This window comes from Pundamilia nyererei, unplaced genomic scaffold, assembly GCF_000239375.1.
Source record: "Pundamilia nyererei isolate P.nyererei 1_Seehausen unplaced genomic scaffold, PunNye1.0 scaffold00248, whole genome shotgun sequence".
NCBI lineage: Eukaryota > Metazoa > Chordata > Actinopteri > Cichliformes > Cichlidae > Pundamilia > Pundamilia nyererei.
The window spans coordinates 199,660-218,796 of record NW_005187649.1 but is presented as its reverse complement, the minus strand read 5'-3'; the positions used below and the strand labels follow the sequence as shown (position 1 = coordinate 218,796).

The 19,137-nt window shown below is 40.4% G+C and overlaps 1 protein-coding gene across 2 annotated transcripts in view; it reads left to right on the top strand.

Annotated features, from left to right (window-relative positions):
* The first annotated feature begins 1,143 nt into the window (after positions 1-1,143).
* Positions 1,144-19,137, top strand: part of myo15b (myosin XVB) — a 41,999-nt gene continuing 24,005 nt past the window's right edge. Inside the window, exons 1-16 of one of the 2 annotated variants that reach the window (XM_005749520.1) lie at positions 1,144-1,218; positions 3,033-3,095; positions 3,180-3,237; positions 3,374-3,498; positions 3,974-4,069; positions 4,167-4,402; positions 9,691-9,860; positions 9,978-10,050; positions 10,156-10,341; positions 10,450-10,559; positions 14,129-14,196; positions 14,643-14,727; positions 16,664-16,696; positions 17,769-17,840; positions 18,659-18,762; positions 18,855-19,127. In XM_005749520.1, coding sequence (XP_005749577.1) covers positions 3,093-3,095; positions 3,180-3,237; positions 3,374-3,498; positions 3,974-4,069; positions 4,167-4,402; positions 9,691-9,860; positions 9,978-10,050; positions 10,156-10,341; positions 10,450-10,559; positions 14,129-14,196; positions 14,643-14,727; positions 16,664-16,696; positions 17,769-17,840; positions 18,659-18,762; positions 18,855-19,127 — 1,692 coding nt within the window. In that variant the 5' untranslated portion in view covers positions 1,144-1,218; positions 3,033-3,092. Of the gene's footprint in view, positions 1,219-2,864; positions 2,926-3,032; positions 3,096-3,179; positions 3,238-3,373; positions 3,499-3,973; positions 4,070-4,166; positions 4,403-9,690; positions 9,861-9,977; positions 10,051-10,155; positions 10,342-10,449; positions 10,560-14,128; positions 14,197-14,642; positions 14,728-16,663; positions 16,697-17,768; positions 17,841-18,658; positions 18,763-18,854; positions 19,128-19,137 lie in introns of those variants that run through there. The other variant, XM_005749521.1, reaches the window with a different exon arrangement.

Genomic DNA, 19,137 nt, shown 5'->3' with positions numbered 1-19,137 from the left:
AAAGCATGGCGGCGACGGAGAATGAGAAGGGTGAAAGCGGATTGTTGAATGAAACAGATGAACCAGAACTGGTTTGTAAAAATGCTGCAACTTCAGTGGTGTGGAACTGGTTTAGCTTTCGTCCGTCAGATACACAACAAAGCACTATTTTTGGTAGAGCGTGCTAGCGGGCCGTCGTTATTACCGTGTTTTTTGGAAAATGCGGCGCACTTAAAATCAATCCTTTGATTTTTCTGAAAATCGACAGAGCCCCTTATGTGCCCCGTGTGCCTTATGTATGAATTCTGGTTGTGTTTACTGACCTCGAAACGATTTTATGTGCACGGCGCTCGAAAATCTGTCAAATGTTTTAGTACGACTTTGCTAAGCTACGAAGCTGCACCGCTTGATAGATTGTCGGAGCATTACGGCTATCGTAGGCAGGAGCCTTGCGGAGTGATACGTGCTGTGCTTCATCATAATATTACCGTATTGTGTGTGTATAACCTCTTTTTAAGTTTTTTAAGTTTTGTGGATTCAATGTATTTTGTGAAAATACATTTATGGGTTTTTTGGTTTTTTTGCACTAATAAAGTTGTGGAGTTTTAAAGTGTTTTGTCTCGTGTCAATTATATCGTCAGTTATATCGTTATCGCAAATTTTCAAATGTATATCGTGATAAATATTTTTGGTCATATCTCCTTGCTCTAGCCTCATGCTGCCTCCTGGGTTTCAGCACCACTGTGGCAGGAATGAGGCATGACGCAACCACGATTCTGCATACTGGAACAGTTTACTGGCAAAGTCATTTTTCAATCATTTATGGACTATATTATATCCCATGTATGGTCAATGTGTATGTTTGTTTTCCTATATTATGCCATACATGTATTTAATTTTAGATACATTATTATAGGGGATTTCTGAAAAAAGGAAGGTTTATAGTTAACTCTATGGCTTACAATACCTGCCTTTACAAGGTTGTATTGGATTTTCTCATTGGCTTATATATTTCAGCTTATCAATATTTTCCTCATAAAAAGCAGTCTCTTTCCTTCCCTTTAACTAGCTTTCTTATCTTGTGATAGCCTTGTCACGTGTACACAACCACACCTACACTTACAGCCCCTCTCCGTTCTTGGACTTCAAACCCTCTCAGTGAAATTCGAAGCAGCACTGCATCTCTCCTTCCGCCTTTGAAGCGTGTCTCTTAGACTTCATGCTTCGTATCTCTAACAGGTAGGCTGTTTTTCTCTTTAACCATGTAAGTTAGATCAGATGCCAAATGTAACTGGCATTTTTGTTTCCTCAAGGCATAGTTTACACCAGGAAAATTTGGAAATCTGATACAGGCAGTTTACTTGTTATCGTAACAGCTGAGACGCCTCTCTCAGCTGTTGCTTTCTGTGGATCATCTTTTGTTTCTTGCCTGGAATAGCAGTAAGCTGATATTTTTCCTCTTTTTGGTCTTTGTTTCTGTCATATTGCTTTCGTGCTGCTTTGTGTTTTATGAGCTTTGGACTATGAACAGTGGAGCTGTCAGGATTAGGTGATGAGCTCCCAGTAATTCAAGCTTGGTTATTGTCATGATATATATATATATGTACATATAGATACACTAATCTGAAAACGTTTTTTCACTGTAAGTTATTATTCTTTGTCTTTATTCTTTTACTCGTCTCACTTTTAACATGCTGAGCCATATTGTTAAACGTACACTTCTTTAACTTATATTAAAATATCTCCGTGATTAAATAATGAGTTAAGTTAAGATCAAAGTGGGCGGTATTTGAGTTTGACATCCCTGATGGTAAATGGGTTGGTTCTTATTTAGCACTTTTCAACTCTACCTGAACGCTCAAAGTGCTTTATATGACATGCGTCATTCACCCAATCACATCCAATCATACATGTACTTTTTTTTATGCTTAAGATCCCTAAGGCCCCTGGTACCATTAAACTGTAGTTTAACATTCTGTGATATAAATCTTTTTATCATATTTTTCATTCATCAAAGGCTCTCAGTTACCTCGTCAAATAGCTGGATTGTGCTCACTTGTTAAGTCACTGTTCCGATGCTAAATAATGCTACGGCTGTTTTCTGTCAGGTAAAGACAAAAGATCAACATTTTCATTAAAGTAATGCATCAGAAAGATGTGAATTTATATTTATCAGTAGGGTATGAAAAATATACTGTATGTCTAGTCTGAAATTATCTGAGTGTTAAATCTGAATGAGATTAGAAAGGCACTATATGAGTACTGGTCGTACTGGGTATGACAAGATGCACACTGATACAGCAGTTAAACAACCATCAGTGATCCAGCCCCGATTATAAGATTTAATAAATGTAATAAACAATGTAATAAATTGTTTTATTAGCCTGATTGCAAGTATTTATTTAATATGTATCATCTTCTTCAACAACAGTTTAAGGTTCGTTAACGGTCGAATGGCACAGTAAACTGTTATACATCATATATATATACATGTATATATATATACACATATATACGCAAAAAGCATGTTTGCAAGTTGATATATATCCACACCCATGGGCTATTACCGCACCTAATTTTATTAGTAGGCATTCCGTTGTCTCAAGCTAGATGGAGAGCAGGATAAACAGTTGGGATGTGAAATAAAAATGTACAAACATATCTATAAACACTGGAAAAGTCAGAGATATGGGTTGGCTTATGTCATAAACGAACCCTCTCGGACCAATACTGTTACGGTGACTACTAAGCTGTAAACTTCCTGATAAAAGTTGAACTTACTGGACTCTGTGTGGCCTTTGGTACAAGGAGGAGCAACAGCCCTCAGGGTGTGGAGTGAGTATATAACCAGACATGTATCCAAGAATAGGTCTGACAGAACGTGTGCCTGTGGGTGCGATGAAGTGCTATTAAGTTTTGCTTGGATAACTCAGAAACAAGCTTAAGGTGAAGAAAGCTATTGTTAGTATGACTCTGGGTGTATGTTCTGAAATTATTTTTGTTAATGGTCACATTAACAACTAACTGACATTGTCTCTGTGTGCTGATTTCAGGAATTACATGACAGAAGCCAAGTGAAAGCCGTGACAAGGGCAAAGTCTGTCTCTCAAGAGATGGTGAGAACATAAAATGACGACCCACGTACTTTGTAAATTCCATTCTATAATAACTGTTTCTCTGACATTTTGCTTTCCTTGTAGGATGTGAGGATGTTAGAGATCCCTGCTGAGCTGTCCGCCAGACTCCACAGCACAGCAGGTTATAGTCATAAAAAAATCAAACTACAGAATCTATATGAAGAAGTCACAATATGAACATAAACAGTACTAACAATTTTTGGTGGATCCATTCATCCAATGAAGCTTGTGAATGCACTTGTGCCTCTTTCTCACAGGGCAGAAGCAGGGATCAGGAGTCACAGAGGTCTCACCTCCACAGGTGAAAGCAGAACATAAGCTCAACCTGCCTCTTGATGTTGACAGCTACCCATTCTCACGCTATGCCAAGTCTGTATTAAAGGTGAGTAAAATATGAGCTCCCTAACATCACATCCGAAAGCATTACATTGACTTACAATAATTTAATCACCTCACCTCAGTCTTAAATCCTCTCATCTGACTTGGGCTCTGGAGGCAACAAGCAATCTATCAGGACCAAGGTATCTAGATATTTAGTTAAAGACATCCTTTCTGTGGCAGTCATTGTTTACAAAAGCAGTTAATTCTTTTAATTAAAACATAGAACACCTTGTGGATAATTAGACAATGGGACCTTTTCTTTTTTTTTTTAAAAAAAAGGAATACTCATGTTAAAAGTATTTAAATAATAAAATAAATCAGGACAACTCCAGTTTTATGATGTAATCGCCAAATATTAGAAAAATATTTTTTGACACACTTCTATAAAAATTTACCATGCAAAGAAGTCCACTCGTGCATGCATGTACTGAAAAAACATTAGCTACATTTATTGTTCGTACTCGTGTCTCCCTCAGGATACATGGTGCCAGCCTCAGGGATATCCCCTTCAGAAACCCCTTACAGCTCAAGAACCTGAAGATGCCAGAACTGCTTTGGAGATTTACAAACTGGTATTTTGAATTTATTAGAGTCTATGTGGCATTAAATACATTAAATATGATCTTTTGTCGTTAACTTAATTTTTTGTTTCATATCGTGTCTTTACAGATTTTGCATTTCACAGGAGATGTCGATATTAGCAGCTGGCAGGAGCAAATTTTAGGCAACTACATAGTGGAGAAAGGCCAAAGCCTGCCAGCCTTGAGGGATGAGATCCTGGTCCAGCTGGTTTACCATACTTGGAGCCTGAAGGAGGAGCAGCAAAGCCTGAGGGGCTGGTTGCTGATGGCCTGCTGCCTAAGTGCTTTCACACCATCACCATCACTGGACAAACATCTACTCAAGTAGGCGATGCAAAAATGAAAAGTAACCGTAACTTGAATATTATGTTTTGAAAAATTTGGGGGAGTTGACATGCTGATGTCCCTGTCACCCTATGAAATGAAGGGACAGATCTATTGGTTTGAAGTCACCTCAAGGCGACTGTTGTTGTGATTTGGAGTTAGTACTCACATCTTCTTTAGATAATACACATAGGCTCTTGACTTTATGCATAATGATGTCACATTCAGTCCTGTGGAAAGTTGTGTATTTAAAATATACACATTACCCTTAGCCATTACTGGCTACTCTGGCATTGAATGACTCTAAATAACTTTATGGTAAATAACACAATATAGGCAAAAAAAATAATGTGAAAGATTCCACATTAAAATTTTTTAGTTCAACATAAATTTGAGGATATTTAACCGTTCGTCAGATTTCATTTAATGATGTCGTATGAAATTATAATGTTCTCTTCATGCAGCTGAAGCTGTGCAGGTCTGAGATCAGCAGCTTTCCTAAACACCAAACTGAGTTACCGTTTATGCTCTATATAGTGACAAAGTTATATAATGATCATTAATCCCTTTGACGTTATTTCTTTACCTTTATTTAAAAGAAAAAAAACAGCTTTCACAAAAGCTTTCACTGACACTACATCATGTGATACTTCGGCCTTTGTACTTTTGTACTCATCAGTTAACTTTGGAGTTACTATAATGAGTGAACATGCAGGGTAATTTGTCTGTTGTCAGTGGATGGTGCTGAGGTTTGAATCTTGGGGTAGCTGCTATAATCACATAGAGAAAGGTGTTTAGGTGGGGTTTACTTAACTTTATAGTTAAGTGGGAAGCTTTGCGGAGGAAACCTGGTCTTGTTAGGAGATACAACATGCATCCCACTTTGGATGGAGCAGCTCTCATTTCTAGAAATCTGGCCAGATTTATTAAACCCCCCAAAACATGACTATCCAGAGTTGGAACCAGGAAGCAGAGTTGCAGTCTTACATGCCTCTCTTCAGCTTCTCCTGTTATCCACCTAAAACCCCATCCCCTTAGAGACTGTGTCAGCTTCCAAACAGACAAAAAACAAACTAAAAACCAGCAAAAAAAGAGACTTAAACATAAAAAAAATTACAAAGAAAGAACAATACAGCATCCTCAACAGCGCCAAAGAGTAAAACAGTACAATGTGGATTATTAAACATTAGGCCTCTCTCTTCCAAGTCTCTGTTAGTACATGAGTTAATAATTGATCAATAAGTTGATTTACTCTGCCTTACAGAAACCTGGTTACAGCAGGATGATTATGTTAGTTTAAATGAATCAACACCCCCGAGTCATTCTAACTAATCAACCAAAGACCAAGACAGATTTTCAACCCTTTCACACATACTGGTCACTACAGTGGACAGCTATTCAAAGGCTGTTTTCTTGTATTTGTGTCAGTGTTGATGGTATTAGTGATGGGTCGGTCGTGAACGAAATAGCCATTTCGTTCCTTATTGCGAGCCGTGGGTTTTTTTTCTCTTTCTCTCACCCTCTCTCTCGCACTTTTTTCCGCTTCACTCAGCACGCGAGCCTTGTGCTTTACGCTGGGCAGAGGGGGGAGGGGCGGTAGTTACACTCAGTAGCACAGGAACAGAGCAGGAGGGGGAGAGAGAGAGAAAGCGAGCCACTGGCTCGGAGCCAGGGACAACAACGTCCCATTAGAAAGGTATAGTAATCATCCACAACTATTTTCAGTTGCGGATGATAAAGGTTTCAGAGAGTTTATTCATGCAGGTCCATATGACAGAGAATGTGCATGTTCTTTTTGTTTTCATATTATAATTTATATTTAATTGTGTTGTGGTTTGCAGTGTTTTGTGTTCACTTTAAATTTGTAAAAGGAAAAAGCTGAAAATTTAAATAGTTAAAAGTTGAAATGTGAATAGTTGATTTTTGTATTATATGATTTATTTATTACATTTCATGTGGAGTGAATAAATAAAAGTATATTTATGGTGGCCCCTAGAGACAAAGCACATACAAACTTCAAATCACGTACGAACCCTGAAGCACGTACAAACTCCAAAACACGTAAAAACTCAGAAGCACATAAAAACTCAAAACACGTACAAAAGACAACAGCAGTGCTCCAGGATGCTAGGGGGCAGTGTTGAACTTTTGTTACCTAGTGGCTACACAAGCCAGCAAGTACCAACGACCGGATTTGGTGTGTGGTAATAACAGGTAATGAAGTTTTTTTATTTTATTTGACTATATATGAATGCTTGTGTATAAATACACAAACAGTACACATATGCTTTCATGCTTTTAATTGTGTAATTTAAGTGATCTAGGTAGCTCTGTTTTGGAAGTTCAGTTCATGCTAGAAATGTGTTTTGGAGTTTGTACGTGTTTTGTCTCTAGGGGCCACCACATATATTTATATATAAATATATATAAATAAAACCACTTTTTTTTTACATTAGTAATTCCTTTTGTGCATAAATTTATATTATTGTTAATAATAAATTAATTAAAGCAACAAAACAACCTGAAGAGCCGGTTGGGAGCCGAAAGAGCCGGTTCTTTTTAGTGAGCCGAACCGAAAGAGCCGATTCTCTAAAAAGAGCCGGAAATCCCATCACTAGATGGTATACTTGCACATGAACCACTGCATTGGACACTGATGTGACACTTTATACCTGCCACCCAGTCAAAACGTATGTTGTCCACCTAAGTGGACATATAAAAAAATTGTTTGAAAAGTACATATTTTAAAAAAGAAATGAAGTTCAAAAATCTTTTTTCATGCCTAAAGATAAATAAAACTACTTAAGAAAAATATTCCTGAATTAGCTTGTCATAATTCGTGCATGAAAGGGTTAATTCATTTGAAAGCCTGGTGCTTGCTTAGCTTTTTCCACCCTAGTTGGAAAACTCAAGAAAACAGTCGGGATTTGTAGCTGTAGAAATAAAATTGAATTGACTCTGTTATTGTCAGTCTGCTCCAGGATAACGATGTCCCACTTCTGCTGATTTTGTCAAATGCTTTTATGAGCCTTGCCTTCAAATGAATATATCTAAGACTAAAGAGTGATTTTAGGAGATGCACTCATACACACAAAGTTATTTTTATTAAAATTCACATTGCAGAATATGTTCAAAGTTATAAATCTCTTGGAACAGTTACCAATTCAAAGCTTGATGTTAAAGCAAATTGTGAAGCTTTGTGTAAGAAGGGACACCAGTGTTTGAGAAGCCTTTCTGGTTTCCACATTGATAAAACTGTGATGATTTAATTTGATCGTTCTTTCCTTTATGATACTTATCTGTAAAGAACAGAAACAATCAAATTGTTAACAGCCTGATTGTCAAACCACAGCTGAACCAAGCATCTCTGTATACCACACAGTTAGTGGTTGGCTGGTTCAATTTTCCTTGACAGTTCACACCCATTGCACAGTAAGTTTCAGTTTCTTCTTTCTGGGTAAAGATTTCATTTGACTTTGAGGCTTCATTCTAATATTGTACAGTCTTTACCTTACAATAAAAAGCACCTAGAGAGAAGCTATATAAATAAAATTAACTAAATTTAAGTCAATCGTTGGTGACTTTGTTAGTGTTATAAAATATGTTCATTTTCACCAGACCTGATGCCTCTGCCAAATTTTTGTAGTTCTTGAGCATGTTGTAGCCCTCTAATAAGGGATTCATTTTTGTAAAAAAAAAAAAAAAAAAAGGCAATATTAAGAATAATAAGCAATAATAGGGCCCTTGGCAGATCTTAAGGTATACTGCAGTATGTTGCTTGGTAGAGTTGAGGCATTTCCTGTAGTCACTGGGATGTCTTGCACCCTGTCTTCTAATGTGGCTGTAGCAAAAACAAGTTACTTCCCACTTACTGTGTCCGCTAGATAGTGTACAACAACACATAATATTATAAGTCATGCTGTTGCATATGTAAGAAAACATCAATATAGCTTTGTTAGAACAAAACTTGAATAAATTAACTAGCAATATGTCCATGGTGTACCTTGCCTCTTGCTCCAGATGGCTCCAGCCCCTTATATATATATTTAAGCATGCCATAAGCAACTCATTCCATAACTTCATGGAATGGATTTCTATGCTGGAATCTAAGCCTTACATCACAGAGCACAATTCCCAGCATTAGATGCAGTGCTTCAAAGCACACTGCCACTGGACTCTACAGCAGTGGATACATGTTCTCTGAAATGATGAATGACACTGTCTGACAATCTGATGAATGAGATGCCAGAAAAACAGTATTTGTCTAAACGCATTGTGCATGGGAACACTTTGGGGATAGACCCTTCCTGTTCCAACATGTCTGCGCACCAGTGTACCATGCGAGGTCCATATAGACAAGGGTGAGTTTGGTGTGGAAGAACTGCACTGGCCTGCACAGAGTCCTGATCTCAACCCTATAGAACACCAAAAGGATGAATTAGAGCAGAGAGTGCAAGCCAGGCCTTGTCTGACCTCACAAATGCACTTTTGGAAGAATGGTCAGAAAATTCTCATTAACACATTTATAAACCTTGTGGAAAGCCTTCCCAGAGCAGTTAAAGCTGCAAAAGATGTGCCAAGATCATATTAAACTCAATGAATTAAGAATGGGATGTCACTCAATTTCATGTGTGTGTGAATGAATTTGTGAAAAATTTATCCAGGACGCATTTGCAATTTCAGTTGAGCGTGCTGAGTATGGTGCTAACACAGCAAGAAACTGTGTTAGCACCATACTCACAGAGTAAAACTCGCTTCACTTTGGACAGTGATTCTGATCATCAAGTACTTTCTTGTTCATGACAGGTTTGAGCTTTGGTTGTTCCTGAACATCCTAACCATTTTTTGTTCATCTGAGGGTGACAGTTTGGATCTTCTTCAGACTTTTGCAAAGTGGTGGCACATCTTATTTACAACTGACGAACATGCTCGGATAAATTATTTGAGCCTGATTGTATAATTTTGACTCTGTGTTGATTTAAGAAAATACCAAATAAAACTGCAACACATTTTTGCACCTGATTTTTTTTTTTTTTTAATCAAAGAACAGTTCAAAGAAATCATTAAAAGCCTAAAATTATGATGTCATTCACGTCCATGATGATGAAGGTATTTAAACTTCAGACCATAATCATAACTTCCTCTGTCGCATCAGCTTAAACGACTATGAGACTGCAGCACATGACAAATAAACTTGCTTCCCAGTACTTTTTATTAAACTGTCAGATTTTGTTACTCAGTCACTGAATGGTGTTCTAGATTGTTACGACCCACTTTAACCCCTGCAGGTATGTATCTGACTATGGTCCAGGGGAGTACCGTTCACTGTGCCAACATAAACTGCTGACATCTATGAAGCTTCCATCTCCAACCTGCCGGATGTACCCACCCACCGAGCTGGAATGGACATCCAACCAGAGAAAGGGAACCATGTTGGTAGACGTTCACACCTACAATGGTGAGACTAACTGAACATTTCCATTTTTGTACCATGAAACTGGATCAGTGGGCCTAAAGGCAGTGCAAAAATATCAGCTTTAATAAACTCACAACACCATTTGACGTTTTATTTCAGATGAGAAGTTTGTAACTGAAGTGGAGTCTTGGACCACAGGAGAGCAGCTAGCGTCGTGGATTCTTCATTTCAGGTATAAGTTGTAAACATATGTGATTTCCCCCACTTTGCTAACTAATGTTTGCATTTACATGCATCTTCCTTAAAATTTTGTGTAATGTGTTGTTTTGTGCCATAGAGGTGTTTCGGAAGTGGTACAGGGCTGGTCAGTGTCTCTTTTTTCAATCGATGACGGCTGGTCTGATTTAGCTGGCTCAGATTTTGTCATGGATCTGCTGGCTGGAGCTGAAGCTGAAGTGCTCCCACCAGAAGGGACTCCCACCTCTACTTACTCTGATTACCTGTTCAGCAACCAGGGAGATAGGTAAAATAGTGAACAATTGTTTGGGGGTTTGTTTGTTTCATTTTCTTGGAGGGTCGGGGGCATCTTTTAAAGAATCCAGTGGCACTTATGACAACTGTTTTTCTATAGGATGTTAACAACCGATCAAGATGACTTTATACCACCAGCACCACCCATACAAGCTCCTGGTCTACCTCCTTTTGAAGGAAACCAGTGGAGAAGAGATTATCCACAGGAAGGTAAGTATTATATGGTGAAATTTTAGTACACTAGTTATCTAATTAACACCGTCAGGAAGACCAAACAGAGCCATCTACTAATGTAAATGTTTAGCTATAGTTTGTCTCTTAGGAATTAACCACTTTCAGTTTAATGTTATTTATTTATATAGTACCAAATCACAACAGCTGAATCAAAGTGCTTTATATTGTAAGGTTAATACCCTACAATAAAACAGAGAAAACGGAGGCAATTCCAACAACAGATGACTCCCTATGAGCAAGCACTTTGGCAACAGTGTGAAGGAAAAACTCCCTTTTAACCAGAAGAAACCTCTGTCAGAACCAGGCTCAGGGAGGGGCGGCTATCTGCTACAACCATTTCTGGTTGAAGGGGGTAAGACAGGACAAAGATATCAGTTAGAGAAACATTCTACAAAAAAAGACCTATAATTTTAATTTATGTTTTGTTGTGTTTCCCACTATGACTTCACATGTGATTGGCTGCTTCCAGTAATGGCAGCAACATGATAATATCAGATCATGCAAGGAACGGCTGTCTGCAAGTGCACACAGGCACAGTTCATTACTTGTCTCACCAGAAAGATTTTTTATTTTCTAGACCATGCAGTCCATCTAGCTCTAAATGTGTCCACATAGCATTTCAGAAAATGTTTCACGAAACATGATAATGATATATAAAAGAACTGACGACAACAAAAAACTGCCACAAAAAATACAAGTGAGATAGTAAGCTTTATTTTGCAACCATCACTTTAAACCACCCTCTGTCTCTATCTATATCTACACTCAACAAAAATATAAACGCAACACCTTTGTTACTGCTCCCATTCCCCATGGGATGGACGTAGAGACCTAAAATTCATTCCAGATACACAATATAACCATCCCTCCCAAACAGTGGTCACAAATCAGTCCAAATGTGTGGTAGTGGGCACATCTGCTATATTGAGATAATCCATCCCACCTTACAGGTGTGCCACATCAGGATGCTGATCTGACATCATGATTACTGCACAGGTGTACCTCAGACTGCCCACAACAAAAGGCCACCCTGGAATGTGCAGTTTTGTCTCACAGCAAAATGCCACAGATGCCACAAGCAATGAGGGAGCGTGCAATTGGCATGCTGACAGCAGGAATGTCAACCAGATCTGTCGCCCGTGCATTGAATGTTCATTTCTCAACCATAAGCCGTCTCCACAGGCGTTTCAGAGAATATGGCAGCACATCCAACCGGCCTCACAACCGCAGACCTCGTGTAACCACACCAGCCCAGGACCTCCACATCCAGCAGGTTCACCTCCAAGATCGTCTGAGACCAGCCACCCAGACAGCTGCTGGAACAATTGGTTTGCACAACCAAACAATTTCTGCACAAACTGTCAGAAACCGTCTCAGGGACGCTCGTCGTCCTCATCGGGGTCTTGACCTGACTCCAGCTCGTCGCTGTAACAGACTTGTGTGGGCAAATGCTCACATTCGATGGCGTCTGGCACGTTGGAGAGGTGTGCGCTTCACGGATGAATCATGGTTCACATTGTTCAGGGCAGATGGCAGCTGAGAATGTCCCAGTTCTTGCATGGCCAGCATACTCACCGGACATGTCACCCATTGAGCATGTTCGGGATGTGCTTGACCGGCGTATACGACAGCGTGTACCAGTTCCCACGAATATCCAACAACCTCGCACAGCCATTGAAGTGGAGTGGACCAACATTCCACAGGCCACAATTGACAATCTGATAGACTCCATGCGACGATGTGTTGCACTGCATGAGGCAAATGGTGGTCACACCAGATACTGACCGGTTCTGGGTCCCCAGACCCCCAATAGCGCAAAAAACTGCACATTCCAGGGTGGCCTTTTGTTATGGGCAGTCTGAGGTACACCTGTGCACTACTCATGATGTCAGATCAGCATCCTGATGTGGCACACCTGTGAGGTGGGATGGATTATCTCAATATAGCAGATGTGCCCACTACCACACATTTGGACTGATTTGTGACCACTGTTTGGGAGGGATGGTTATATTGTGTATCTGGAATGAATATTAGGTCTCTATGTCCATCCCATGGGGAATGGGAGCAGTAACAAAGGTGTTGCGTTTATATTTTTGTTGAGTGTATTATGGCTGGGGGATAACAAGTATGTCCTCACTAATTATTTAATATTGAATAGACATCACACTGCAAAAAGATCTATACTAGTGCTGAGGCTGCACGGTGCTAACGCGTTAATTAGCTAAACATGCTAACACGTTGACACCGTGCAGCCCCACACACGGGGTGATCCGCATTAACTCACTAACAGAGATTTGCCACATGCGGTTATGGCATTAACAAGATTAACGCTGACAGCACTAATCTATACACTACAAACCAAAATACATTCAGAAAAGTTAGGTGTGTGAAACAGTGGCTCCCAGTGAAGGGCCGTTTTTATCTGTACAAATGCCGCCTTGCACTGCTTTATCCCCTGGCCCAGATCTGGGGCACCCTTTCATGTGAGGTCAGTCAAGGGTCTGGTCCATTCCCCAAATCCAGGCACGAACCAGCGGTAGTAACCAGCGTGTCAGGCTACATTTCACTGTGTGTTATACTTGTATAACTATGCATGTGACAAATAAAGAACCTTGAACCTTGAGGGAGCCCGAAGATGCAATGGCTACTGTTTTCTCCACCTGTAGGCACACCTGCCCGCCTCCCAAATGGTACGCTAACACTGTGCCTCGCTTGATCCAAACACAGACTTCTTTGGGTTGGCTATGAGCCCCGCCTACATCAGGGACTCCAGGACCACAGCTACCCAGTACACATGCCGGTTGTTACTATGGATGATAACATCATGGAGAAGGCTGTTTTTTCCTTGGATACTGCAGACAAGGGAATCTGCCAGTAGCCCTCAGTTAAATCCAGTGTTGTGAAAAATTAAGCCGCATCTTTCCAGTTAAGGAGTCCAGCAGCCCCAACCCAGGCCATGAGATAGGCATCAGACCATGACACCTCATTCACCAGCCATACCACCTCATAGTCAACATCGCCAACTCACCAGTCCTTGCCACTTGGCGAGTGTCTTTACGCTTGAAGAAGGGCATAATACAAGCACTTTGTCTCCCATTGAAAATTGCCTGAGTCTAACCCCTCTGTTGTACAGGTGCTGTTGACATTCCTGGGCCTGGAATAAATTCTCCCTTGACAACCTTGACAATGATTGCAGCTTTGCTTTCAGGTCCAGGACATACTAAATCTCATTTTTAACTGGGCTTGGGGGGAAAGGGGGAAAACACAATGAAGGCCTGGGGAGCCTCCCACACTGCAAACAACAAAGGGTCTATCCAGCAAGCCCAATTCCTTTCATCCTCATGAATGAACTTGAATAACAAAATAAAAACAAAATAAAAATACTATTATGATTATGATTGTGTCAAAAAGTAGTATAAAAAATATTATGTTGATATTTAGTTTTTGGTTGAAAAAATAAAGGAGTAGTCGTACAGGCAACCAGCAAAGACAACACAAAGGTCCTTTTTTTACTCTAACTAATGAGAAATTCTTTCCATCTTCAGGGCGCAGTCGACAGATGGAGGCCTATGTTGATGACATATTTGAACCCGTACTGGACAATGGACCTCCAGTGAGTTGTGTTGTGTTTCTTTGCAGTTTGGCTTATAATTTTGTCTTCTAGCTGAGGGCACAGTGACTACTAGGCTAGTATTTCCCAGAGAAAAAAATGTTCATGCATGATAACTTTACTTTCTCTGATACGAAAAACAATGTAAGAAAGGAAAGATATAAAGAGAAAAAGAGAGATGCTTTAAGGTAAAGACTGCTCATTTGATAAATTAGAAATTTAAAGCTTGTATATAACGATGTAATTTATACTAGACAGTATGTGCAGGCTAAACTGTGTAGTATGCATTTTTAGTGTTTAGTTCAGAGATATGCTTATATATTGTAGAACATTATTATGTTGTTACTGAATTTGTTAAGGCTTATTTCCAGCAACTCCACGTGTAGTTGTGGCTGCCGTGTCACTTATAATGTGATACACAGCTCATTTTTGTGTGTTTGTGTGTGTAGGACATGGAAAGAGTAGCTATTCTGAATCGCAGGATGAGAGGGGGAGGGGGGATTGGACCGATGCACTCTGGCATGTATGGAGCAGGTAGGAAATTCACACGCCACATGTATTTACTTCATAGTTGAATTACAAAACATTCTTAAACGTGTAGATTGTTCATAATGTTCACACTAAAAGGTAAAATCGATCTGCTTAGGGGTAGGGGCAGCAGCCTACGCAGACAAAGCCAAACCTCCCTCTGCCAAGTCACCTCCAGCTTATCCAGGGTAACCCCAGGCATTCTCAAGCCAGCTAAGAGATGTAATCTTGCCAGTGTATCCTGGGTCTGGCCCAGTGGCTCCTCCAGATGGGACATATCCAGAGCACCTCACACAGGAGGTGACCAGAAGGCATCTAGTCAGATATCTGAACCATCTCGCTGGCTCCTTTGAATGTAGAGGAGCAGCAGCTCAACTCTTAGCCCCTCTCAAATGACTGAACTCCTCACCCTATCTCTAAAAGAGAGACCAGCTACCCTTAGGATAAAGCTTATTTCTACTGCTTGTATCCGCACCCTCATTCTTTCAGTCACTACGCAAAGCTCGTGACCATAAGTGAGACAGGGGACGTAGCTTGACCAGTAAATTGAGAGCTTTGCTTTTATGCTCAGCTCTCTTCACCATGATGAAGCGGTACATCATTTGCATCCATCCATCTTTGGTCCCAATCCTTCTATCACTCACTTCCTCCCCTCTCTCCTCACTCGTGAACAAGACCACAAGATACCTAAACTACTCCACTTGGAGCAGCAATTCATTGATGACCCTGCGTGGGCGCTCCAGCCTTTTCTGACTGAGGACCATGGCCTCAGATTTGGAGGTGCTTCACACTAGGTTGCAAACAACTCCAGTGCAAGCTGGAGGCCAACTCTACTTGCAATGAAGCCTGATGAAGCCAGCAGATCCACATCCACCTACACCTAGAAATTATGTCCATAAAATTATAAAAAGAATCATTGACTAGTGGCAGCTGTGGCAGAGTCCAACAACCACTGGAAATGAGTCAAACCTATTGCCAGAAATGTGGACCAAGCTCACATTTCTCCTTTGGCTCACAACAACAGGCTAGAACACCCCATACTCCTGAGTATGCAAAAAAAAAAAACAGGACAAAGAGCTGGTTGAGTGTTCTGCATCCAGGACAAAAAAAACTGCATTGACCAGGGTTCAACAAATGGAAGAGCTTTCCTTTCTGCTCCGCCCCCCTGGGGGGCATGAATTACCCATCTTGCCAGGTGGGTAGCAGTGTGATGGGCGACTCTGCTTCCTCTACAGAAGGCATGTCAGTGTGGTTAAAGAGGTCCTCAACGTTTTCCTTTTACCACTTGACCATATCCTCAGTTGAGTTCAGCAGCCCCCCACCCCACCACACACCCTGTGAGTAGAGCAATGCTTTCCCTTAATGAGATCCCGAATGGTGCCAAAATTGATTCAAGACTAACAGAAAGTCATGTTGAATCTGTTGGGCATTTTTCTTGGCCTTCAGACAATAATTCTGATTGCTACACTGCCAGATGGGAAAGGCAAAAAAAGAGAAGAAAAGAACAAAAGGCCAATTCCTCAAGGGCAACTCCAGACTGGAATAGAGTCCAAACCCTCTCCAGGAGATTGGTTATGGAGCCCAAGTAAGTGAGTTGAGATGAGATCTACTATATGTAACCAGTTGAAGGAGCTTGGAAAGAAAGTAACTGGCCTTTTTTAAGTTTCATGAAGACATTTCATCTCTCATCCAAGATGCCTGGTCCCTTGTTTTAGTTCTTTTCATAAGGGTTGATTGAATTACTCTTTGTCTGACCCCTCACCCAGGAACAATTTGGTTTGGGAGACTAGGGGGCAACAGGCCCCTGGCACCTGGGATTACTAGGACACACGAACTGAAATTGTATTGCTGCTCGTCATATATCTTATACACATTTTTGAAAGACAGGATTTTAGCTTGTTATGTGCCATTTCAACTGCACACTAAAACACCATTTTTACAGGTATGCCTATGACAATGCCAAGCTATCCTTTGGGTAAGTAATTTATTACATTTCTGATATAAAGAATCAAGCCTTCACTTCTTCAGAATCAGAATCAGAATCAGAAAGGGGTTTATTGCCAAATGTTGAGCAGGTTTACAACATTAGGAAATTGCTGCGGTGCTTCAGTGCAAACATAGTGTCATAAATAGCACTTAAATAGTGTCATAAATAGCACTTAAATAGACATGAAAAAATAAAAGTAGGGATAAGAATTAAAAGTGCTACGTAGAAAGATATGTGCATGAGCTATACATGAGATATATACATGATATATACATATTCTTCTTTCATCATTGAGAAAATATTCACTTTTTGTCATGCCATTGATTATGAATGTCTTTAGGCCAGCCAGGTTTGTTCTAAGATCTCCATTTGATATGCAGTTAGGGGGCCCTGTAGAAGGCACACTTCAGTATAGTTAACTAATATAACCGAACACAGTACTGCAAGCCTCATTAGTTTACTGCCTATCCTTCAACATTGAAAAGCGGTGAACCATTATCCCTTCTTGACATACAACATGATATATGTAGTGTTGAATTTGTAGTTTTTTCACATTCTGTTTATAATTTTAGTAATTCTTGATAATTCTTGATCTTTTTAACCTCTTAAAAAGGGGGATATCATTAGCTTACTTTGTAGACATACACTAAACAAGCATAGTTTCACAAACTAGAAAATATCTTTTATAGGTCTAGTGCTGTCTGATTTCAATTTGGAGATATCTAATAGGTGACGATTTTGATCAGGGGTCAGGTTGGGCCTAAACGTACCTGCTGTATATATTAAGCAGTTAAAATAAACATTGTTGTTCTGTTTGTTGTTGTTTTTAAAGCCATTTTAAAGCTGATTTGGTTAATGCTGTTTCTTGGTTTATTCCATGTGGAGTTTCATATCTCATATCTGTGTATGTATAATATATATGTATATCGCTTATACTGGTTATCTTTTAGAATACTCATATGCAGTTTAATTTTTATGTTTTGGATTTTTTTAAGTTATGGATTCAAATAAATTACAGAAAATGTTTCAATTCTCCATATGTTGCTTTCTGTATGTATAGGAGCACCAGTCAACCCCGCAATGCCCAGTTATGGTGCAAATCCCATGATGCCAGCCATGCCAGCCATGCCAGGTAATTCTCCAACATTTCTTATTCATTTTTTTCAGACCTGGGCTCATATGCTGACACAGATTATTGGTAGGTCAACTACCACCTCCTAAGGGACAGCCAACTAGCCTCCTCTGACACTGCCTCCTGGACCCACTGCATCCCCACTCCACCCCCCCTCTAGCACATGACACTCCGCAACGTAACCCCATGTCCTGACTTAGTCTAGGGAGTCTTAGCCTACTCACCCCTTAAAGTCTCATTCAGGCAGTCCACCAACTCATTAGTCTGAGGGTGGTAAACGCTGGTCCAAAAGGTTTAATGCCCAGTAGTTCTTCTTGTGTGCAAGACATGAACAAAGTGCCCTGGTCAGTCGGTATCTCTACCCTGGGATCCCGACTCAGGATATGACTTGAAACAGTGCACTCTTTGCTGAAATGCAGCACTGCTTTGGGATATTGTGTTGCATTAACCTGCATCAGAACGAATACAAAGTGATATCCCCATGCACTCCAGTGAAATGCCCCCCCCAAACAACTGGTACCAACAACTGTGTGCATTCTTCCTGCATGGGATTGTCATGACTCACTCTGCATAATCTTTCCACAATCATCACAAAATAATTAAATGCCAACGCTACGTCAGGTCGCACTTTGACCATCAACATTTGTGGTCAAAGTCCAACATTTGTCATCACAAGACTGCTCTGGTGGAGCAAATAACTGGAAGTGCAAAAAACCAAAATTATATATGCATGAAACAGTTTATAAGCACTGTGTTTGCAGAGTTTTATATATGTATTTAAATATGTGTAACAATTTGTCATAATTGATCATACACAGCCATGATGATGCCTCAGGCCCCCATGCCTGCTCCTGCTGCTGACCCCATGCAGATGGCAGCAGCAACGCAACAGGCTCTAATCAACCAGCAAGCCCTTCTCATGGTCAGCACTATGAGGATCATTTTGTTCACATCCTTTATCACCCCTTCATCCCTCGTAAGGCCAAAGTTTAAATTTCTCCCCTGTCCTCTCAGGCCCAGCAGATGACCATGCAGGCAATGACTCTGTCCCAGCAGCAGGCACAGGAGCAGCAGAAGAAGGAGCAGGAGAGACTGAAGAGGGAGGAACAAAGGCAGAGGGAACAGGAAAGAAGGCAGGAGGATGAGAGGGAACGGAGGCGTAGATCAGAACGGCGTTCTAAGGACCGTTCAAGTTCACCTCCTCCTCAGTCTCGCTCACCCCCACCTGTCCAGTCCAAAGCATCTGCGCCTAAAATCACCCAAAACTACAGTCAGCCTGAGGCAGAGGTATTTATAT